This window comes from Coturnix japonica, unplaced genomic scaffold (assembly GCF_054131305.1).
Source record: "Coturnix japonica strain WE unplaced genomic scaffold, WE-NBRP24 Scf198, whole genome shotgun sequence".
Taxonomy (NCBI): Eukaryota; Metazoa; Chordata; class Aves; order Galliformes; family Phasianidae; genus Coturnix; species Coturnix japonica.
Window position 1 is genome coordinate 3,045 of NW_028189101.1, and position 24,509 is coordinate 27,553.

The 24,509-nt window shown below is 58.9% G+C and overlaps 1 protein-coding gene across 1 annotated transcript in view; it reads left to right on the forward strand.

The window, feature by feature from the left end:
• Nucleotides 1-1,718: 1,718 nt before the first annotated feature.
• The window catches only part of LOC146750993 (alpha-actinin-like), a gene marked incomplete at its 3' end in the record, with an annotated part of 39,641 nt that continues 16,850 nt past the window's right edge, over nt 1,719-24,509 (forward strand). The window contains exons 1-4 of the mRNA XM_085535851.1: nt 1,719-1,829; nt 4,102-4,137; nt 16,643-16,720; nt 20,623-20,715. Coding sequence (XP_085391977.1) covers nt 16,661-16,720; nt 20,623-20,715 — 153 coding nt within the window. The remainder of the gene's footprint in view (nt 1,830-4,101; nt 4,138-16,642; nt 16,721-20,622; nt 20,716-24,509) is intronic.

A 24,509-nucleotide genomic window follows, 5' to 3' on the forward strand; every position in this document is an offset into this window, starting at 1 on the left:
CATAACCTGCCCTATAACCTGCCCCATAACCTGCCCCATAAGCTGCCCCATAACCTGCCCCATAACCTGCCCCATAAGCTGCCCCATAAGCTGCCCCATGTCCTGCCCCATAACCTGCCCCATAACCTGCCCCATAACCTGCCCCATAACCTGCCCCATGTCCTGCCCCATAACCTGCCCCATAACCTGCCCCATAAGCTGCCCCATAACCTGCCCCATGACCTGCCCCATGTCCTGCCCCATAACCTGCCCCATAACCCCGCCCCATGACCTGCCCCATAAGCTGCCCCATGACCTGCCCCATAAGCTGCCCCATAACCTGCCCCATAAGCTGCCCCATGACCTGCCCCATAAGCTGCCCCATAAGCCGCCCCATAACCTGCCCCATAAGCTGCCCCATAACCTGCCCCATAAGCTGTCCCATAACCTGCCCCATAACCTGCCCCATAACCTGCCCCATAACCTGCCCCATAAGCTGCCCCATAACCTGCCCCATGTCCTGCCCCATAACCTGCCCCATAACCTGCCCCATAAGCTGCCCCATAAGCTGCCCCATGACCTGCCCCATGACCTGCCCCATAACCTGCCCCATGACCTGCCCCATAACCTGCCCCATAACATGCCCCATGACCTGCCCCATAACCTGCCCCATAAGCTGCCCCATGACCTGCCCCATAACATGCCCCATAACATGCCCCATGACCTGCCCCATAAGCTGCCCCATAAGCTGCCCCATAACCTGCCCCATAAGCTGCCCCATAAGCTGTCCCATAACCTGCCCCATAACCTGCCCCATAACCTGCCCCATAACCTGCCCCATGACCTGCCCCATAAGCTGCCCCATAACCTGCCCCATAACCTGCCCCATGACCTGCCCCATGACCTGCCCCATAAGCTGCCCCATAAGCTGCCCCATGACCTGCCCCATAAGCTGCCCCATAAGCTGTCCCATAACCTGCCCCATAACCTGCCCCATAACCTGCCCCATAAGCTGCCCCATAACCTGCCCCATGACCTGCCCCATAAGCTGCCCCATAACCTGCCCCATAAGCTGCCCCATAAGCTGCCCCATAAGCTGTCCCATAACCTGCCCCATAACCTGCCTTATAACCTGCCCCATAAGCTGCCCCATAACCTGCCCCATGACCTGCCCCATAAGCTGCCCCATAACCTGCCCCATAACCTGCCCCATAAGCTGTCCCATAACCTGCCCCATAACCTGCCCCATGACCTGCCCCATAAGCTGCCCCATAAGCTGCCCCATAAGCTGCCCCATAAGCTGCCCCATAACCTGCCCCATAAGCTGCCCCATAAGCTGCCCCATGACCTGCCCCATAACCTGCCCCATAAGCTGCCCCATAAGCTGCCCCATAACCTGCCCCATAAGCTGCCCCATAACCTGCCCCATAAGCCGCCCCATGACCTGCCCCATAAGCTGCCCCATAACCTGCCCCATAACCTGCCCCATGACCTGCCCCATAACCTGCCCCATAAGCTGCCCCATAAGCTGCCCCATAACCTGCCCCATAACCTGCCCCATAAGCTGCCCCATAAGCTGCCCCATAACCTGCCCCATAAGCTGCCCCATAACCTGCCCCATAAGCTGCCCCATAAGCTGCCCCATAAGCTGCCCCATAAGCTGCCCCATAAGCTGCCCCATAACCTGCCCCATAAGCTGCCCCATAAGCTGCCCCATAAGCTGCCCCATAAGCTGCCCCATAACCTGCCGTGTCCCGCAGGCCCAGCGCCACGTGCAGGATTTGTACGAGGACCTTCGTGATGGACACAACCTCATCTCGCTGCTCGAGGTGCTCTCGGGAGACACGCTGGTGGGTGCCCCATAACTACCCCCCTCTGCCCCATAGCGAATCCTCTGCCCCATAGCGAACAACCTCTGCCCCATAGCGACCCCCTCTGCCCCATAGCAACCCCTCTCTGCCCCATAGCGACCCCCTCTGCCCCATAGCGAATCCTCTGCCCCATAGCGAACAACCTCTGCCCCATAGCAACCCCCTCTGCCCCATAGCAACCCCCCTCTGCCCCATAGCAAACCCCTCTGCCCCATACTGACCCCCCTCTGCCCCATAGCGAACTCCCGCTGCCCCATACTCACCCCCCTCTCTGTCGCACTGCTAACCCCTCTGCCCCATAGCGACCCCCTCTGCCCCACTGCAACCCCCTCTGCCCTATAGCGAACCCCCTCTCTGTCTGCCCCACTGCGACCCCCTTTGCCCCATAGCGACCTCCCTCTGCCGCATACTGACCCCCCTCTCTGTTGCACTGCTACCCCACTCTGCCCCATAACAACCCCCTCTGCCCCATAGTGAACCCCTCTGCCCCACTGCAACACCCTCTGCCCCATAGCGACTCCTCTGCCCCACTGCGACCCCCCTCTGTCGCACTGCTACCCCCTCTGCCCCATACTGACCCCCTCTGCCCCATAGCGACCACCTCTGCCCCACTGCAACTCTCCTCTCTGCCCCATAGCGACCCCCCTCTGCCCCATAGCAAACCCTCTCTGCCCCATAGCGACACCCCTCTGCCCCATAGCGACCCCCTCTGCCCCACTGCCACCCCCTCTGTCCCATAGCGATCCCTCTCTGCCCCATAGTGACACCTCTGCCCCATAGCGACCCCTCTCTGCCCCATAGCGACCCCCTCTGCCCCATAGCGACCCCCTCTGCCCCACTGCCACCCCCTCTGTCCCATAGCGATCCCTCTCTGCCCCATAGTGACACCTCTGCCCCATAGCGACCCCTCTCTGCCCCATAGCGACCCCCTCTGCCCCATAGTGACCCTCTCTGCCCTATAGCGAACCCCCTCTCTGTCTGCCCCACAGCAACCCCCTCTGCCCCATAGCGACCCCTCTCTGCCCCATAGAGAACCCCTCTGCCCCATAGCGAACCCCGCTGCCCCATAGTGATCCCCTCTGCCCCATAGCGAACCCTGCTGCCCCATAGTGATCCCCTCTGCCCCATAGCGACCCCCCTATGCCCCACTGCAAACCCCGTCTGCCCCATAGCGAACCCCTCTGCCCCATAGCGACTTCCCTCTCTGCTCCATAGCTGCTCTCTGCCCCACAGCTGCTCTCTGCCCCACAGCTGCTCTCTGCCCCATAGCTGCTCTCTGCCCCACAGCTGCTCCCTGCCCCATAGCTGCTCTCTGCCCCACAGCTGCTCTCTGCCCCATAGCTGCTCTCTGCCCCACAGCTGCTCTCTGCCCCACAGCTGCTCTCTGCCCCGCAGCTGCTCTCTGACCCACAGCTGCTCTCTGCCCCATAGCTGCTCTCTCTGCCCCACAGCTGCTCTCTCTGCCCCACAGCTGCTCTCTGCCCCATAGCTGCTCTCTGCCCCACAGCTGCTCCCTGCCCCATAGCTGCTCTCTGCCCCACAGCTGCTCTCTGCCCCGCAGCTGCTCTCTGACCCACAGCTGCTCTCTGCCCCATAGCTGCTCTCTCTGCCCCACAGCTGCTCTCTCTGCCCCATAGCTGCTCTCTCTGCCCCACAGCTGCTCTCTCTGCCCCATAGCTGCTCTCTCTGCCCCACAGCTGCTCTCTCTGCCCCACAGCTGCTCTCTGACCCACAGCTGCTCTCTGCCCCATAGCTGCTCTCTCTGCCCCACAGCTGCTCTCTGCCCCACAGCTGCTCTCTCTGACCCATAGCTGCTCTCTGCCCCACAGCTGCTCTCTGCCCCACAGCTGCTCTCTCTGCCCCACAGCTGCTCTCTGCCCCACAGCTGCTCTCTGCCCCATAGCTGCTCTCTCTGCCCCACAGCTGCTCTCTGCCCCACAGCTGCTCTCTGCCCCACAGCTGCTCTCTGACCCACAGCTGCTCTCTGCCCCACAGCTGCTCTCTGCCCCATAGCTGCTCTCTGCCCCACAGCTGCTCTCTGCCCCATAGCTGCTCTCTGCCCCACAGCTGCTCTCTGCCCCATAGCTGCTCTCTGCCCCACAGCTGCTCTCTCTGCCCCACAGCTGCTCTCTGCCCCATAGCTGCTCTCTGCCCCACAGCTGCTCTCTGCCCCACAGCTGCTCTCTGACCCTCTTTCTCCCTCTCTCTGTCCCCCCCTCTCTCTCTTTCCCCCCCGCTCCATGTGGGGCAGCCCCGGGAGCGAGACGTCATCAGGAGGTTACGCCTGGTGAGTGTGGGGCACAGCCCCATAGCACTGCCCCATAGCACTGCCCCATAGCACAGCCCCATAGCACTGCCCCATAGCACTGCCCCATAGCACAGCCCCATAGCACAGCCCCATAGCACTGCCCCATAGCACTGCCCCATAGCACAGCCCCATAGCACAGCCCCATAGCACTGCCCCATAGCACTGCCCCATAGCACAGCCCCATAGCACTGCCCCATAGCACAGCCCCATAGCACAGCCCCATAGCGCTGCCCCATAGCACAGCCCCATAGCACAGCCCCATAGCACAGCCCCATAGCGCTGCCCCATAGCACAGCCCCATAGCACTGCCCCATAGCACAGCCCCATAGCACAGCCCCATAGCACAGCCCCATAGCGCTGCCCCATAGCACAGCCCCATAGCACTGCCCCATAGCACTGCCCCATAGCACTGCCCCATAGCACAGCCCCATAGCACTGCCCCATAGCACAGCCCCATAGCACAGCCCCATAGCACAGCCCCATAGCGCTGCCCCATAGCACAGCCCCATAGCACTGCCCCATAGCACTGCCCCATAGCACTGCCCCATAGCACAGCCCCATAGCACTGCCCCATAGCACACTGCTATGACTCTGCTCCGTAGCGCCATTCTATGGGGCCATTTCATAGGGCCATTCTATAGGGCCATTCTATGGGCCCATTCTATGGGGCCATTCTATAGGGCCATTCTATGGGCCCATTCTATGGGGCCATTCTATGGGGTCTGTATGGGGCCATTCTATGGGTCTGTATGGGGCCATTCTATGGGTCTGTATGGGGCCATTCTATGGGTCTGTATGAGGCCATTCTATGGGGTCTGTATGGGGCCATTCTATGGGGCCATTCTATGGGTCTGTATGGGGCCATTCTATGGGGTCTGTATGGGGCCATTCTATGGGGTCTGTATGGGGCCATTCTATGGGGCCATTCTATGGGTCTGTATGGGGCCATTCTATGGGTCTGTATGGGGCCATTCTATGGGGCCATTCTATGGGTCTGTATGGGGCCATTCTATGGGGCCATTCTATGGGTTTGTATGGGGCCATTCTATGGGTCTGTATGGGGCCATTCTATGGGGTCTGTATGGGGCCATTCTATGGGTCTGTATGGGGCCATTCTATGGGGCCATTCTATGGGGTCTGTATGGGGCCATTCTATGGGTCTGTATGGGGCCATTCTATGGGGCCATTCTATGGGGCCATTCTATGGGGCCATTCTATGGGGCCATTCTATGGGTTTGTATGGGGCCATTCTATGGGTCTGTATGGGGCCATTCTATGGGTCTGTATGGGGCCATTCTATGGGGTCTGTATGGGGCCATTCTATGGGTTTGTATGGGGCCATTCTATGGGTCTGTATGGGGCCATTCTATGGGTCTGTATGGGGCCATTCTATGGGGTCTGTATGGGGCCATTCTATGGGGTCTGTATGGGGCCATTCTATGGGGCCATTCTATGGGTCTGTATGGGGCCATTCTATGGGTCTGTATGGGGCCATTCTATGGGGCCATTCTATGGGTCTGTATGGGGCCATTCTATGGGGCCATTCTATGGGTTTGTATGGGGCCATTCTATGGGTCTGTATGGGGCCATTCTATGGGGTCTGTATGGGGCCATTCTATGGGTCTGTATGGGGCCATTCTATGGGTCTGTGTGGGGCCATTCTATGGGTCTGTATGGGGCCATTCTATGGGGTCTGTATGGGGCCATTCTATGGGTCTGTGTGGGGCCATTCTATGGGTCTGTATGGGGCCATTCTATGGGTCTGTATGGGGCCATTCTATGGGGTCTGTATGGGGCCATTCTATGGGTCTGTGTGGGGCCATTCTATGGGGTATTTATGGGGTGGCCCTGTGGGATGGTCCTTTGGGGTGTTGCCATGGGTTGTTCCTATGGGGCGATGCTGTGGGGTGGCCCTATGGGGCGGCCCTATGTGTTGTCCCTATGTGTTGTCCCTATGGGGTGGCCCTATGGGGTGGCCCTATGGGGTGGCCCTATGGGGTGGTGCCATGGGGTGGCCCTATGGGGTGGCCCTATGGGGTGGCCCTATGGGGTGGCCCTATGGGGTGGTGCTGTGGGTTTTCCCTATAAGTTGATGCTATGGGGTGGCCCTATGTGTTGTCCCTATGGGGTGGCCCTGTGGGTTGATGCTATGGGGTGGCCCTATGGGCTGTTCCTATGTGTTGTCCCAATGGGGTGTCCCTATGGGGTGGTGCTATGGGGTGCCCCTATGGGGTGGTGCTATGGGGTGGTGCTATGTGTTGTCCCTATTGGGTGGCCCTATGGGGTGGTGCTATGGGGTGGTGCTATGGGGTGCCCCTATAGGGTGGCCCTATGGGGTGGCCCTATAGCTTGGTGCTATATGTTATCCCTATGGGGTGGCCCTATGGGGTGGTGCTATGGGTTTTCCCTATAGGTTGGTGCTATGTGATGGCCCTATATGTTGTCCCTATGGGGTGGCCCTATGGGGTGGTGCTATGGGTTTTCCCTATAAGTTGATGCTATGGGGTGGCCCTATATGTTGTCCCTATGGGGTGGTGCTATGGGTTGGCCCTATAGGTTGATGCTATATGTTGTCCCTATGGGTTGGCTCTATAGGTTGATGCTATGGGGGGGCCCTATGGGGTGGCGCTATGGGGTGGCCCTATAGGTTGATGCTATATGTTGTCCCTATGTGTTGTCCCTATCGGTTGATGCTATGGGGTGGCCCTATGGGGTGGCGCTATGGGGTGGCCCTATGTGTTGTCCCTATGGGGTGATGATATGGGGTGATCCTATGGGGTGTCCCTATGGGTTGGCGCTATGGAGTGTCTCTATGGGGTGGCCCTGTGGGTTGATGCTATGGGGTGGCCCTATGGGCTGTTCCTATGTGTTGTCCCTATGGGGTGGCCCTATGGGGTGGTGCTATGGGGTGCCCCTATGGGGTGGCCCTATGGGGTGTTGCTATGTGTTGACCCTATTGGGTGGCCCTATGGGGTGGCCCTATGGGGTGGTGCTATGTGTTGTCCCTATTGGGTGGCCCTATGGGGTGGCCCTATGGATGGTGCTATATGTTATCCCTATGGGGTGGCCCTATGGGGTGGTGCTATGGGTTTTCCCTATAGGTTGGTGCTATGGGGTGGCCCTATATGTTGTCCCTATGGGGTGGCCCTATGGGTTGATGCTATGGGGTGGCCCTATGTGTTGTCCCTTTGGGTTGTCCCTATGGGGTGGTGCTATGGGGTGGCCCTATGGGTTGTCCCTATGTGGTGCTATGGGGTGGCCCTATGGGGTGGTGCTATGGGTTTTCCCTATAGGTTGGTGCTATGGGGTGGCCCTATATGTTGTCCCTATGGGGTGGCCCTATGGGTTTTCCCTATAAGTTGATGCTATGGGGTGGCCCTATATGTTGTCCCTATGGGGTGGTGCTATGGGTTTTCCCTATAAGTTGATGCTATGGGGTGACCCTATATGTTGTCCCTATGGGGTGGTGCTTTGGGTTGGCCCTATAAGTTGATGCTATGGGGTGGCCCTATATGTTGTCCCTATGGGGTGGTGCTTTGGGTTGGCCCTATAAGTTGATGCTATGGGGTGGCCCTATATGTTGTCCCTATGGGGTGGTGCTTTGGGTTGGCCCTATAAGTTGATGCTATGGGGTGGCCCTATATGTTGTCCCTATGGGGTGGTGCTTTGGGTTGGCCCTATAGGTTGATGCTATATGTTGTCCCTATGGGTTGGCTCTATAGGTTGATGCTATGGGGTGGCCCTATGGGCTGTTCCTATGTGTTGTCCCTATGGGGTGGCCCTATGGGGTGGTGCTATGTGTTATCCCTATGGGGTGGCCCTATGGGGTGGTGCTATGGGATGGCCCTATATGTTGTCCCTATGGGGTGGCCCTATGGGTTGGTGCTATGGGGCGGCCCTATGAGCTGTCCCTATGTGTTGTCCCTATGGGGCGGCCCTATGGGTTGGCGCTATGGGGTGGTCCTATAGATTGGTGCTATGTGTTGTCCCTATGGGGTGGCGCTATTGGTTGTCCCTATGGGGTGGCCCTATGGGTTGACCCTATGGGGTGGCGCTATGGGGTGGCCCTATATGTTGTCCCTATGGGGTGGCCCTATGGGTTGACCCTATGGGGTGACGCTATGGGGTGGCCCTATATGTTGTCCCTATGGGGCGGCCCTATGGGTTGGCGCTATGGGGTGGTCCTATAGGTTGGTGCTATGTGTTGTCCCTATGGGGTGGCCCTATGGGTTGACCCTATGGGGTGGCCCTATGGGTTGACCCTATGGGGTGGCGCTATGGGGTGGCTCTATGGGGTGACGCTATGGGGTGGCCCTATGTCTTGTCCCTATGGGGTGGCCCTATGGGTTGGCGCTATGGAGTGTCTCTATGGGGTGGTCCTATGGGTTGGTGCTATGGGGCGACCCTATGAGCTGTCCCTATGTGTTATCCCTATGGGGTGGCCCTATGGGTTGTTCCTATATGTTGTCCCTATGGGGTGTCCCTATGGGGTGGCCCTATAGTGTGTCCCTATGGGGTGTCCTTATGGGGTGTCCCTATGGGGTGTCCCTATGGGGTGGCCCTATGGTTTGGCCCTATGTGTTGTCTCTATGAGCTGTCCCTATGGGCTGGCTCTATGGGGTGGCCCTATGTGTTGGTGCTATGGGGCAGCCCTATGGGTTGGCCCTATAGGTTGTCCCTATATGTTGATGCTATGGGGTGTCCCTATGGGGCGGCGCTATGGGGTGGCCCTGTGTGTTGTCCCTATGGGGTGGTGCTATGTGCTGTCCCTATGTGTTGTCCCTGTGGGGTGGCTCTATGGGGTGGCGCTATGGGGTGGCCCTATGTGTTGTCCCTATGGGGTGGCTCTATGGGGTGGCTCTATGGGGTGGCACTATGGGGTGTCCCTGTGGTTTGACTCTATGGGGTGGCCCTATGTGTTGTCCCTATGGGCTGCCCCTATGTGCTGCCCTATGTGTTGTCCCTATGGGGCGGTTCTATGGGGCAGCGCTATGGGGCGGTGCTGTGGGGTGGTGTTATGGGTTGGCCCTATGGTTTGACCCTATGGGGTGTCCCTATGGGGTGTCCCTATGGGGTGTCCCTATAGTGTGTACCTATGGGGTGTCCCTATGGGGTGTCCCTATAGTGTGTCCCTATGGGGTGTCCCTATGGGGTGTCCCTATGGGGTGTCCCTATAGTGTGTCCCTATAGTGTGTCCCTATGGGGTGTCCCTATAGTGTGTCCCTATGGGGTGTCCCTATGGGGTGTCCCTATGGGGTGTCCCTATAGTGTGTCCCAATAGTGTGTCCCTATAGTGTGTCCCTATGGGGTGTCCCTATGGGGTGTCCCTATAGTGTGTCCCTATGGGGTGTCCCTATAGTGTGTCCCTATAGTGTGTCCCTATGCGGTGTCCCTATGGGGTGTCCCTATAGTGTGTCCCTATTGGGTGTCCTTATGGGGTGTCCCTATAGTGTGTCCCTATAGTGTGTCCCTATGGGGTGTCCCTATAGTGTGTCCCTATGGGGTGTCCCTATAGTGTGTCCCTATAGTGTGTCCCTATGGGGTGTCCCTATGGGGTGTCCCTATGGGGTGTCCCTATAGTGTGTCCCTATGGGGTGTCCCTATGGGGTGTCCCTATAGTGTGTCCCTATGGGGTGTCCCTATAGTGTGTCCCTATAGTGTGTCCCTATAGTGTGTCCCTATAGTGTGTCCCTATGGGGTGTCCCTATGGGGTGTCCCTATAGTGTGTCCCTATAGTGTGTCCCTATGGGGTGTCCCTATAGTGTGTCCCTATGGGGTGTCCCTATGGGGTGTCCCTATGGGGTGTCCCTATAGTGTGTCCCTATAGTGTGTCCCTATAGTGTGTCCCTATGGGGTGTCCCTATGGGGTGTCCCTATAGTGTGTCCCTATAGTGTGTCCCTATGGGGTGTCCCTATGGGGTGTCCCTATGGGGTGTCCCTATAGTGTGTCCCTATGGGGTGTCCCTATAGTGTGTCCCTATAGTGTGTCCCTATGGGGTGTCCCTATGGGGTGACCCTATGGGGTGGCCCTATGGGGCGGTTCTATGGGGTGGCGCTATGGGGTGTCCCTATAGTGTGTCCCTATAGTGTGTCCCTATGGGGTGTCCCTATAGTGTGTCCCTATAGTGTGTCCCTATGGGGTGTCCCTATCGGGTGTCCCTATGGGGTGTCCCTATAGTGTGTCCCTATGGGGTGTCCCTATGGGGTGTCCCTATAGTGTGTCCCTATAGTGTGTCCCTATGGGGTGTCCCTATAGTGTGTCCCTATGGGGTGTCCCTATAGTGTGTCCCTATAGTGTGTCCCTATAGTGTGTCCCTATGGGGTGTCCCTATAGTGTGTCCCTATGGGGTGTCCCTATGGGGTGTCCCTATGGGGTGTCCCTATGGGGTGTCCCTATAGTGTGTCCCTATGGGGTGTCCCTATGGGGTGTCCCTATAGTGTGTCCCTATAGTGTGTCCCTATGGGGTGTCCCTATGGGGTGTCCCTATGGGGTGTCCCTATAGTGTGTCCCTATAGTGTGTCCCTATGGGGTGTCCCTATGGGGTGTCCCTATAGTGTGTCCCTATGGGGTGTCCCTATGGGGTGTCCCTATGGGGTGTCCCTATAGTGTGTCCCTATAGTGTGTCCCTATGGGGTGTCCCTATGGGGTGTCCCTATGGGGTGTCCCTATAGTGTGTCCCTATGGGGTGTCCCTATGGGGTGTCCCTATAGTGTGTCCCTACAGTGTGTCCCTATGGGGTGTCCCTATGGGGTGTCCCTATAGTGTGTCCCTATGGGGTGTCCCTATAGTGTGTCCCTATAGGGTGTCCCTATGGGGTGTCCCTATAGTGTGTCCCTATGGGGTGTCCCTATGGGGTGTCCCTATGGGGTGTCCCTATAGTGTGTCCCTATGGGGTGTCCCTATGGGGTGTCCCTATAGTGTGTCCCTATAGTGTGTCTCTATGGGGTTTCCCTATGGGGTGTCCCTATAGTGTGTCCCTATGGGGTGTCCCTATAGTGTGTCCCTATGGGGTGTCCCTATGGGGTGTCCCTATAGTGTGTCCCTATGGGGTGTCCCTATGGGGTGTCCCTATGGGGTGTCCCTATGGGGTGTCCCTATAGTGTGTCCCTATGGGGTGTCCCTATGGGGTGTCCCTATAGTGTGTCCTTATGGGGTGTCCCTATGGGGTGTCCCTATAGTGTGTCCCTATGGGGTGTCCCTATGGGGTGTCCCTATGGTGTGTCCCTATAGTGTGTCCCTATGGGGTGTCCCTATGGTCTGTCCTTATAGTGTGTCCCTATGGGGTGTCCCTATGGGGTGTCCCTATGGGGTGTCCCTATGGGGTGTCCCTATAGTGTGTCCCTATGGGGTGTCCCTATGGGGTGTCCCTATAGTGTGTCCTTATGGGGTGTCCCTATGGGGTGTCCCTATGGTGTGTCCCTATAGTGTGTCCCTATGGGGTGTCCCTATGGTGTGTCCTTATAGTGTGTCCCTATGGGGTGTCCCTATAGTGTGTCCCTATGGGGTGTCCCTATAGTGTGTCCCTATAGTGTGTCCCTATGGGGTGTCCCTATGGGGTGTCCCTATAGTGTGTCCTTATGGGGTGTCCCTATAGTGTGTCCCTATGGGGTGTCCCTATGGGGTGTCCCTATAGTGTGTCCCTATAGTGTGTCCCTATGGGGTGTCCCTATAGTGTGTCCCTATGGGGTGTCCCTATGGGGTGTCCCTATAGTGTGTCCCTATAGTGTGTCCCTATAGTGTGTCCCTATGGGGTGTCCCTATAGTGTGTCCTTATAGTGTGTCCCTATGGGGTGTCCCTATAGTGTGTCCCTATGGTGTGTCCCTATGGGGTGTCCCTATGGGGTGTCCCTATAGTGTGTCCCTATAGTGTGTCCCTATGGGGTGTCCCTATAGTGTGTCCCTATGGGGTGTCCTTATAGTGTGTCCCTATGGGGTGTCCCTATAGTGTGTCCCTATAGTGTGTCCCTATGGGGTGTCCCTATAGTGTGTCCCTATGGGGTGTCCCTATGGGGTGTCCCTATGGGGTGTCCCTATGGGGTGTCCCTATAGTGTGTCCCTATGGGGTGTCCCTATAGTGTGTCCCTATGGGGTGTCCCTATGGGGTGTCCCTATAGTGTGTCCCTATGGGGTGTCCCTATGGGGTGACCCTATGGGGTGGCTCTATGGGGTGGCTCTATGGGGTGGCACTATGGGGTGTCCCTGTGGTTTGGCTCTATGGGGTGGCCCTATGTGTTGTCCCTATGGGCTGCCCCTATGTGCTGCCCTATGTGTTGTCCCTATGGGGCGGTTCTATGGGGCAGCGCTATGGGGCGGTGCTGTGGGGTGGTGTTATGGGTTGGCCCTATGGTTTGGCCCTATGGGGTGTCCCTATGGGTTGGCCCTATGGGGTGTCCCTATGGGGCGGCACTATGGGGTGGCCCTATGGGGCGGCACTATGGGGCAGCGCTATGGGGTGGCCCTGTGTGTTGTCCTTATGGGCTGTCCCTATGTGCTGTCCCTATGGGCTGTCCCTATGGGGTGGTTCTATGGGGCAGCGCTATGGGGTGTCCCTATGTGTTGTCCTTATGTGCTGTTCCTATGGGCTGACCCTATGGGTTTTCCCTATGGGGTGTACCTATGGGGTGTCCTTATGGGGTGTCCCTATGGGGTGTCCCTATAGTGTGTCCCTATGGGGTGTCCCTAAGGGGTGTCTCTATAGTGTGTCCCTATAGTGTGTCCCTATGGGGTGTCCCTATGGGGTGTCCCTATAGCGTGTCCCTATAGTGTGTCCCTATGGGGTGTCCCTATGGGGTGTCCCTATGGGGTGTCCCTATAGTGTGTCCCTATGGGGTGTCCCTATGGGGTGTCCCTATGGGGTGTCCCTATAGTGTGTCCCTATGGGGTGTCCCTATGGGGTGTCCCTATGGGGTGTCCCTATAGTGTGTCCCTATGGGGTGTCCCTATGGGGTGTCCCTATAGTGTGTCCCTATGGGGTGTCCCTGTAGTGTGTCCCTATAGCGTGTCCCTATGGGGTGTCCTTATGGGGTGTCCCTATGGGGTGTCCCTATGGGGTGTCCCTATGGGGTGTCCCTATAGTGTGTCCCTATAGTGTGTCCCTATGGGGTGTCCCTATGGGGTGTCCCTATAGTGTGTCCTTATGGGGTGTCCCTATAGTGTGTCCCTATGGGGTGTACCTATAGTGTGTCCCTATGGGGTGTCCCTATGGGGTGTCCCTATAGTGTGTTCCTATAGTGTGTCCCTATGGGGTGTCCCTATAGTGTGTCCCTATGGGGTGTCCCTATGGGGTGTCCCTATAGTGTGTCCCTATGGGGTGTCCCTATAGTGTGTCCCTATGGTGTGTCCCTATAGTGTGTCCCTATGGGGTGTCCCTATAGTGTGTCCCTATAGTGTGTCCCTATGGGGTGTCCCTATAGTGTGTCCTTATAGTGTGTCCCTATGGGGTGTCCCTATAGTGTGTCCCTATGGGGTGTCCCTATAGTGTGTCCCTATAGTGTGTCCCTATGGGGTGTCCCTATAGTGTGTCCCTATGGGGTGTCCTTATAGTGTGTCCCTATGGGGTGTCCCTATAGTGTGTCCCTATAGTGTGTCCCTATGGGGTGTCCCTATGGGGTGTCCCTATGGGGTGTCCCTATAGTGTGTCCCTATGGGGTGTCCCTATGGGGTGTCCCTATGGGGTGTCCCTATGGGGTGTCCCTATAGTGTGTCCCTATGGGGTGTCCCTATAGTGTGTCCCTATGGGGTGTCCCTATGGGGTGTCCCTATAGTGTGTCCCTATGGGGTGTCCCTATGGGGTGACCCTATGGGGTGGCTCTATGGGGTGGCTCTATGGGGTGGCACTATGGGGTGTCCCTGTGGTTTGACTCTATGGGGTGGCCCTATGTGTTGTCCCTATGGGCTGTTCCTATGTGCTGCCCTATGTGTTGTCCCTATGGGGCGGTTCTATGGGGCAGCGCTATGGGGCGGTGCTGTGGGGTGGTGTTATGGGTTGGCCCTATGGTTTGGCCCTATGGGGTGTCCCTATGGTTTGACCCTATGGGGTGTCCCTATGGGTTGTCCCTATGGGGTGTCCCTATGGGGCGGCACTATGGGGCAGCGCTATGGGGTGTCCCTATGGGGTGTCCCTATAGTGTGTCCCTATGGGGTGTCCCTATGGGGTGTCCCTATGGGTTGTCCCTATGGGGTGTCCCTATGGGGCGGCACTATGGGGCAGCGCTATGGGGTGGCCCTGTGTGTTGTCCCTATGGGCTGCCCCTATGGGGTGTCCCTATAGTGTGTCCCTATGGGGCGGTTCTATGGGGTGGCGCTATGGGGTGTCCCTGTGGTTTGGCTCTATGGGGTGTCCCTATGGGGTGTCCCTATAGTGTGTCCCTATGGGGTGTCCCTATAGTGTGGTGTCCCTATGGGGTGGTTCTATGGGGCAGCGCTGACCCCTATGTGCTGCCCCTATGTGCTGCCCTATGCATTGTCCCCATGTGCTGCCCCTATGGGTCGTTTCTATGGGGCAGCGCTGACCCCTATGTGCTGTCCCCATGTGCTGCCCCTATGGGTCGGTTCTATGGGGCAGCTCTATGGGGCAGCCCTATGGGGTGGTTCTATGGGGCAGCGCTGACCCCTGTGTGCTGTCCCTATGTGCTGTCCCTATGGGTCGGTTCTATGGGGCAGCTCTATGGGGCGGCCCTATGGGGTGGTTCTATGGGGCAGCTCTATGGGGCGGCCCTATGGGGTGGTTCTATGGGGCAGCTCTATGGGGCGGCCCTATGGGTCGTTTCTATGGGGCAGCGCTGACCCCTATGTGCTGTCCCTATGTGCTGTCCCTATGGGGCGGCCCTATGGGTGGTTCTATGGGGCAGCCCTATGGGGCAGCCCTATGTGTGGTTCTATGGGGCAGTGCTGACCCCTGTGTGTTGTCCCTATGTGCTGCCCCTATGGGTCAGTTCTATGGGGCAGCTCTATGGGGCAGCTCTATGGGGCGGCCCTATGTGTGGTTCTATGGGGCAGCGCTATGGGGCAGCTCTATGGGGCAGCCCTATGTGTGGTTCTATGGGGCAGCGCTGACCCCTATATGCTGCCCTATGGGGCGGCCCTATGTGTGGTTCTATGGGGCAGCGCTGACCCCTATGTGCTGTCCCTATATGCTGTCCCTATGGGGCAGCCCTATGTGTGGTTCTATGTGTGTTTCTATGGGGCAGCGCTGACCCCTATATGCTGCCCTATGGGGCGGCCCTATGTGTGGTTCTATGGGGCAGCGCTGACCCCTGTGTGCTGTCCCCATGTGCTGCCCCTATGGGTCGGTTCTATGGGGCAGCTCTATGGGGCAGCTCTATGGGGCGGCCCTATGTGTGGTTCTATGGGGCAGCGCTGACCCCTATATGCTGCCCTATGGGGCAGCCCTATGTGTGGGTTCTATGGGGCAGCTCTATGGGGCAGCCCTATGTGTGGTTCTATGGGGCAGACGCTGACCCCTATGGGGTGGCCCTATGGGTGGTTCTATGGGGAAGCTCTATGGGGCAGCTCTATGGGGCGGCCCTATGTGTGGTTCTATGGGGCAGCGCTGACCCCTATGTGCTGTCCCTATGTGCTGTCCCTATGGGGCAGCTGTATGTGCTGTCCCCATGTGCTGCCCCTATGGGTCGGTTCTATGGGGCAGCTCTATGGGGCAGCTCTATGGGGCGGCCCTATGGGTCGGTTCTATGGGGTGGTTCTATGGGGCAGCTCTATGGGGCAGCTCTATGGGGCGGCCCTATGTGTGGTTCTATGGGGCAGCGCTGACCCCTGTGTGCTGTCCCCATGTGCTTCCCCTATGGGTCGGTTCTATGGGGCAGCTCTATGGGGCAGCTCTATGGGGCAGCCCTATGTGTGGGTTCTATGGGGCAGCTCTATGGGGCAGCTCTATGGGGTGGCCCTATGTGTGGTTCTATGGGGCAGCTCTATGGGGCAGCTCTATGGGGCGGCCCTATGTGTGGTTCTATGGGGCAGCGCTGACCCCTATATGCAGCTCTATGGGGCAGCCCTATGTGTGGTTCTATGGGGCAGCTCTATGGGGCAGCCCTATGTGTGGTTCTATGGGGCAGCTCTATGGGGCGGCCCTATGTGTGGTTCTATGGGGCAGCGCTGACCCCTATATGCAGCTCTATGGGGCAGCCCTATGTGTGGTTCTATGGGGCAGCTCTATGGGGCAGCCCTATGTGTGGGTTCTATGGGGCAGTTCTATGGGGCAGCTCTATGGGGCGGCCCTATGGGGTGGTTCTATGGGGCAGCTCTATGGGGCAGCCCTATGTGTGGTTCTATGGGGCAGCTCTATGGGGCAGCCCTATGTGTGGTTCTATGGGGCAGCTCTATGGGGCAGCCCTATGGGGCAGCTCTATGGGGCAGCTCTATGGGGCGGCCCTATGTGTGGTTCTATGTGTGGTTCTATGGGGCAGCTCTATGGGGCGGCCCTATGGGTCGTTTCTATGGGGCAGCGCTGACCCCTTTGTTTTGCAGCCGCGCGAGAAGGGCCGGATGCGATTCCACAAACTGCAGAACGTGCAGATGGCGCTGGACTACCTGAAACACAGACAGGTAACGGGGGGACATGGGGGGCTGGGGAACTTACTTGTGGGGCTGGGGCACTTGGGGGGCTGGGGAACTTACTTGTGGGGCTGGGGAACTTACTTATGGGGCTGGGGAACTTACTTGTGGGGCTGGGGAACTTGGGGGGCTGGGGAGCTTGGGGGGCTGGGGAACTTGGGGGGCTGGGGCACTTGTGGGGCTGGGGAACTTGGGGGGCTGGGGAACTTACTTGTGGGGCTGGGGAACTTGGGGGGCTGGGGAACTTACTTATGGGGCTGGGGCACTTGGGGGGCTGGGGAACTTACTTGTGGGGCTGGGGAACTTGGGGGGCTGGGGAACTTACTTATGGGGCTGGGGCACTTGGGGGGCTGGGGCACTTGGGGGGCTGGGGAGCTTGGGGGGCTGGGGAACTTACTTATGGGGCTGGGGCACTTGGGGGGCTGGGGAACTTACTTGTGGGGCTGGGGAACTTGGGGGGCTGGGGAACTTACTTGTGGGGCTGGGGAACTTACTTATGGGGCTGGGGAACTTGGGGGGCTGGGGAACTTACTTATGGGGCTGGGGCACTTGGGGGGCTGGGGAACTTACTTATGGGGCTGGGGCACTTGGGGGGCTGGGGGGAACTTACTTATGGGGCTGGGGCACTTGGGGGGCTGGGGGGAACTTACTTATGGGGCTGGGGCACTTGGGGGGCTGGGGAACTTACTTATGGGGCTGGGGAACTTGGGGGGCTGGGGAACTTACTTATGGGGCTGGGGAACTTGGGGGGCTGGGGAACTTACTTGTGGGGCTGGGGCACTTGGGGGGCTGGGGAACTTACTTGTGGGGCTGGGGAACTTGGGGGGCTGGGGAACTTACTTATGGGGCTGGGGCACTTGGGGGGCTGGGGAACTTACTTATGGGGCTGGGGCACTTGGGGGGCTGGGGAACTTACTTGTGGGGCTGGGGCACTTGGGGGGCTGGGGAACTTACTTGTGGGGCTGGGGAACTTGGGGGGCTGGGGAACTTACTTATGGGGCTGGGGAACTTACTTGTGGGGCTGGGGAACTTACTTATGGGGCTGGGGCACTTGGGGGGCTGGGGAACTTACTTGTGGGGCTGGGGAACTTGGGGGGCTGGGGAACTTACTTATGGGGCTGGGGCACTTGGGGGGCTGGGGAACTTACTTATGGGGCTGGGGCACTTGGGGGGCTGGGGAACTTACTTGTGGGGCTGGGGCACTTGGGGGGCTGGGGAACTTACTTATGGGGCTGGGGCACTTGGGGGGCTGGGGAACTTACTTGTGGGGCTGGGGAACTTACTTGTGGGGCTGGGGAACTTACTTATGGGGCTGGGGCACTTGGGGGGCTGGGGAACTTACTTATGGGGCTGGGGCACTTGGGGGGCTGGGGAACTTACTTGTGGGGCTGGGGCACTTGGGGGGCTGGGGAACTTACTTATGGGGCTGGGGCACTTGGGGGGCTGGGGAACTTACTTGTGGGGCTGGGGAACTTACTTGTGGGGCTGGGGAACTTACTTATGGGGCTGGGGCACTTGGGGGGCTGGGGAACTTACTTATGGGGCTGGGGCACTTGGGGGGCTGGGGAACTTACTTGTGGGGCTGGGGCACTTGGGGGGCTGGGGGGAACTTACTTATGGGGCTGGGGCACTTGGGGGGCTGGGGAACTTACTTATGGGGCTGGGGAACTTGGGGGGCTGGGGAACTTACTTATGGGGCTGGGGAACTTGGGGGGCTGGGGAACTTACTTGTGGGGCTGGGGCACTTGGGGGGCTGGGGAACTTACTTGTGGGGCTGGGGAACTTGGGGGGCTGGGGAACTTACTTATGGGGCTGGGGCACTTGGGGGGCTGGGGAACTTACTTATGGGGCTGGGGCACTTGGGGGGCTGGGGAACTTACTTATGGGGCTGGGGCACTTGGGGGGCTGGGGAACTTACTTATGGGGCTGGGGCACTTATTTGTGGGGCTGGGGAACTTACTTGTGGGGCTGGGGCACTTGGGGGGCTGGGGAACTTACTTGTGGGGCTGGGGCACTTGGGGGGCTGGGGAACTTACTTATGGGGCTGGGGAACTTGGGGGGCTGGGGAACTTACTTATGGGGCTGGGGCACTTGGGGGGCTGGGGAACTTACTTGTGGGGCTGGGGCACTTGGGGGGCTGGGGAACTTACTTATGGGGCTGGGGAACTTGGGGAGTGGGGGGAACTTGGGGGGTGGGGGGGAAACATGGGTGGCTGAGGGGCACTTGGGGGGCAGGGGGGGACAGGTGGGAACTTGGGGGGCTGGGGGGAACTTGGGGAACACTTGGGGGGCACTTATGGGGCTGGGTCACTGGGGGGTGGGGGCACTTGGGGGGAACTTGGGGGGCAGGGGGGACAGGTGGGAACTTGGGGGGCTGTGGGAACTTGGGGGGCACTTGGGGGGCAACTTGGTGGGCTGTGGGGGAACTTGGGTTAGGGGGAACTTGGGGGGTTAGGGGGAACTTGGGGGTTGGGGTCACTTGGGGGTCGGGGTGGGCACTTGGGAGGCAGTTGGGGGGCTGAGGGTGGAACTTGGGGGGTACTTGGGGGGCAACTTGGGGGGCACTTGGGGGGCTGGGGGTGAACCTGGGTGGCACTTGGAGGGCACCTGGGGGGCACTTGGGGGGACTTAGGGGGCACTTGGGGGAACATGGGGGGGACTTGGGGGGCTGAGGGGCACTTGGGGGGTGGGGACAACTGGGGGGGTGTCACTTGGGGGGCTGGGGGGGACCTGGGTAGCACTTGGGGGGCTGTGGGGAACTTGGGGGGTGGGGTCACTTGGGGGGCAGGGGGGCACTTGGGGGGCAACTTGGGGGGTGGGGGACACTGCCCTATAGCTGTGCCCTATAGCTGTGCCCCATAGCACTGCCCCATAGCACAGCCCCATAGCACTGCCCCATAGCCGTGCCCCATAGCACAGCCCCATAGCACTGCCCCATAGCACAGCCCCATAGCTCAGCCCCATAGCACAGCCCCATAGCACTGCCCCATAGCGCTGCCCCATAGCACTGCCCCATAGCTCAGCCCCATAGCACAGCCCCATAGCACTGCCCCATAGCGCTGCCCCATAGCGCTGCCCCATAGCACTGCCCCATAGCGTGACACAGCCCCATAGCACAGCCCCATAGCGTGACACAGCCCCATAGCACAGCCCCATAACACTGCCCCATAGCTGCCCCATATCCGTGCCCCATGGCTGTGCGCCATAGCTGTGCCCCATAGCTGTGCCCCATAGCTGTGCCCCATAGCTGCCCCATGGCTGTGCCCCATAGCACTGCCCCATATCTGCCCCATAGCTGCCCCATATCCCTGCCCCATATCTGCCCCATAGCTGCCCCATATCCGTGCCCCATGGCTGTGCCCCATAGCACTGCCCCATATCTGCCCCATAGCTGCCCCATGGCTGTGCCCCATAGCACTGCCCCATATCTGCCCCATAGCTGCCCCATATCCGTGTCCCATAGCACAGCCCCATATCTGCCCCATAGCTGCCCCATAGCACTGCCCCATAGCTGCCCCATGGCTGTGCCCCATAGCACTGCCCCATATCTGCCCCATAGCTGCCCCATATCCGTGCCCCATAGCACAGCCCCATATCTGCCCCATAGCTGCCCCATAGCACTGCCCCATAGCTGCCCCATGGCTGTGCCCCATAGCACTGCCCCATAGCAGCCCCATATCTGCCCCATAGCTGCCCCATATCTGCCCCATAGCTGCCCCATATCTGTGCCCCATGGCTGTGCCCCATAGCTGCCCCATATCTGCCCCATAGCACAGCCCCATAGCTGCCCCATAGCTGCCCCATATCTGCCCCATAGCTGCCCCATGGCTGTGCCCCATAGCTGCCCCATAGCTGCCCCATATCTGCCCCATGGCTGCGCCTCGTTCCCGCAGGTGAAGCTGGTGAACATCCGCAATGACGACATCGCTGACGGGAATCCCAAACTGACGCTGGGCCTCATCTGGACCATCATCCTGCACTTCCAGGTCGGCTGCTGTGGGGCAGAAATGGGGCTGCAGTGGGGCTGCTATGGGGCTGCTATGGGGCTGCAATGGGGCAGAAATGGGGCAGAAATGGGGCAGAAATGGGGCTGCTGTGGGGCAGAAATGGGGCAGAAATGGGGCAGAAATGGGGCTGCTGTGGGGCAGAAATGGGGCAGAAATGGGGCAGAAATGGGGCTGCTGTGGGGCAGAAATGGGGCAGAAATGGGGCAGAAATGGGGCTGCTGTGGGGCAGAAATGGGGCTGCAATGGGGCTGCTATGGGGCTACAATGGGGCTGCAATGGGGCTGCTATGGGGCTGCAATGGGGATGAAATGGGGGGATGAAATGGGGCTGCTATGGGGCTGCAATGGGGCAGAAATGGGGCTGCAGTGGGGCTGCTATGGGGGGCTGCAATGGGGGGCTGCTGTGCTCTCTGCATTGGGGCTGCAATGGGGCTGCTGTGGGGGGCTGCAATGGGGCTGCAATTGGGATGCAGTGGGGCTGCAATTGGGCTGCAATGGGGCTGCTGCGCTCTCTGCAGTGGGGCTGCAATGGGGCTGCTGTGGGGTCTGAAATGGGGCTGCAGTGATCAGTGCTGGGGGGCTGCAGGGGGGCTGCAGGGATCAGTGCAGTGGGGCTGCAGTGGGGCTGCATTGGGGCTGCAGTGCTCTGTGCCATGCAGCAGCAGTGGTGGTGCAGTGTGCGGTGCAGTGTAGCTGCAGCAGGGCTGCAGTGTGGCTGCAGTGCTCCATGCAGTGTAGCTGCAGCGGGGCTGCAGTGTTGCTGCAGTGCTCTGTGCAGAGTGCTATGCAGTGTAGCTGCAGCGGGGATGCAATGCTCCATGCAGTGGGGATGCAGTGCTCTGTGCAGCGTGCTGTGCAGTGCTCCATGCAGCGGGGATGCAGTGCTCCATTCAGTGTAGCTGCAGTGGGGATGCAGTGCTCCATGCAGTGTGGTTGCAGTGGGGATGCAGTGCTCCATGCAATGTGCCTGCAGTGCTCCATGCAGTGTAGCTGCAGTGGGGATGCAGTGCTCCATGCTGTGTGGTTGCAGTGGGGCTGCAGTGCTCCATGCAGTGGGGCTGCAGTGCTCTGTGCAGCGTGCTGTGCAGTACTCCATGCAGTGGGGATGCAGTGCTCCATTCAGTGTAGCTGCAGTGGGGATGCAGTGCTCCATGCAATGTGCCTGCAGTGCTCCATGCAGTGTAGCTGCAGCGGGGATGCAGTGCTCCATGCAGTGGGGCTGCAGCGGGGCTGCAGTGTGGCTGCAGTGCTCCATGCATTGAGACTGCAGTGTGGCTGCAGTGCTCTGTGCAGCGTGCTGTGCAGTGCTCCATGCAGCGAGGGAGCAGTGCTCCATTCAGTGTAGCTGCAGTGGGGATGCAGTGCTCCATGCAATGTGCCTGCAGTGCTCCATGCAGTGTAGCTGCAGCGGGGCTGCAGTGTTGCTGCAGTGTAGCTGCAGCGGGGATGCAGTGCTCCATGCAGCAGGGATGCAGTGCTCCATTCAGTGTAGCTGCAGTGGGGATGCAGTGCTCCATGCTGTGTGGTTGCACTGGGGCTGCAGTGCTCCGTGCAATGTGCCTGCAGTGCTCCATGCAGTGTAGCTGCAGCGGGGCTGCAGTGTTGCTGCAGTGCTCTGTGCAGAGTGCTGTGCAGTGTAGCTGCAGCGGGGATGCAGTGCTCCATGCAGTGTGGCTGCAGTGCTCTGTGCAGCGTGCTGTGCAGTGCTCCATGCAGCAGGGATGCAGTGCTCCATTCAGTGTAGCTGCAGTGGGGATGCAGTGCTCCATGCAGCGTAGCTGCAGCGGGGCTGCAGTGTGGCTGCAATGCTCCATGCAGTGTAGCTGCAGCGGGGCTGCAGTGCTCCATGCAGTGTGGCTGCAGCGCTCCATGCAGCAGGGATGCAGTGCTCCATTCAGTGTAGCTGCAGTGGGGATGCAGTGCTCCATGCAGTGGGGCTGCAGTGTGGGCTGCAATGTGCCTGCAGTGCTCCATGCAGTGGGGCTGCAGTGTTCCATGCAGTGAGGCTGCAGTGTGGCTGCAGTGCTCTGTGCAGTGTGCTGTGCAGTACTCCATGCAGCGGGGATGCAGTGCTCCATGCAGTGTAGCTGCAGCGGGGATGCAGTGCTCCACGCTGTGTGGTTGCAGTGGGGCTGCAATGCTCCATGCAGTGGGGCTGCAGTGTGGGCTGCAATGTGCCTGCAGTGCTCCATGCAGTGGGGCTGCAGTGTGGGCTGCAATGTGCCTGCAGTGCTCCATGCAGTGGGGCTGCAGTGTTCCATGCAGTGTAGCTGCAGTGGGGCTGCAGTGCAGTGCAGTTTAGCAGGAGAAGGGCTGCAGCGTGCTGAGCACGGGTGCTGCAGTGGAAGATGCTTAGTGCAGTGATGCAGTGCAGTGCAGTAATGCAGTGGTGCAGTGCAGTGATGCAGCACTGCGTTGCAGATCTCGGACATCCAGGTGTCATGGCAGTGCATTGCAGCAGTGCATTGCAATGCAGTGCAGTGACGTAGCGAAGCAGCGCACTGCAGCGATGCAGTGCTGTGTTGCAGATCTCGGACATTCAGGTGTTGGGGCAGCGCACTGTAGTGCAGTGATGCAGGGCAGCGATGCAGTACATTGCAGTGCAGCACAATGACCCAGCAATGCAGCACATTGCAGTGATGCGGCACATCACAGTGCAGTAATGCAGCGCTGCATTGCAGATCTCACACACTTGGGTGCTGCGTCAGTGCATTGCATTGCAGCGATGCAGTGCATTGCAGTGATGCAGCACATCGCAGTGCAGTAATGCAGCTATCGCAGACCTCGGACATCCAGGTGTTGGGGCAGTGCATTGCAGTGATGCAGCACATTACACTACATCGCAGTGCAGTGATGCAGTGATGCAGCACACTGCATTGCAGTAATGCAACGGCTGTTGCATATCAGATCTCGGACATCCAGGTGTCGGGGCAGTGCGTTGCATTACATTGTGGTGCATTGCAGTAATGCAGCGTCGCATTTCAGATCTCGGACATCTAGGTGTCTGGGCAGTGCAGTACATGGCAGTGCAGTAACGCAGTGTTGCATTTCAGATCTTGGACACCCAAGTGTTAGGGCAGTACATTGCAGTGATGCATTGCAGTAATGCAGCTGTTGTTGCAGATCTCGGACATCCAGGTGTCAGGGCAGTGCAGTGCAGTTCAATGCAGCACACTACATTGCATTGCAGTAAATTGCAGCGATGCAGTAATGTAGCGACGCAGCACATTGCAGTGCAGTGATGCATTGCAGTAATGCAGCTGTCGTTGCATTTCAGATCTCGGACATCCAGGTGTCGGGGCATTGCATTGCATTGCATTGCATTGCAGTAATGCAGCTGTTGCATTTCAGATCTCGGACATCCAGGTGTCGGCTCAGTGCAATACATTACATTGCATTACATTGCAGTAATGCAGCTGTTGTTGCATTTCAGATCTTGGACACCCAGGTTTGGGGGCATTACATTGCATTACATTGCATTGCAGTAATGCAGCTGCTGCATTTCAGATCTCGGACATCCAGGTGTCGGGGCATTGCATTGCATTACATTGCAGCGCAGTGCAATACACTGCATTGCATTACATTGCACTAATGCAGCTCTATTGCATTTCAGATCTCAGACATCCAGGTGTCGGGTCACTGCAGTATATGGCAGTGATGCATTGCAGTAATGCAGCTGTTGCATTTCAGATCTCGGACATCCAGGTGTTGGCTCAGTGCAATACATTACATTGCATTACATTGCAGTAATGCAGCTGTTGTTGCATTTCAGAT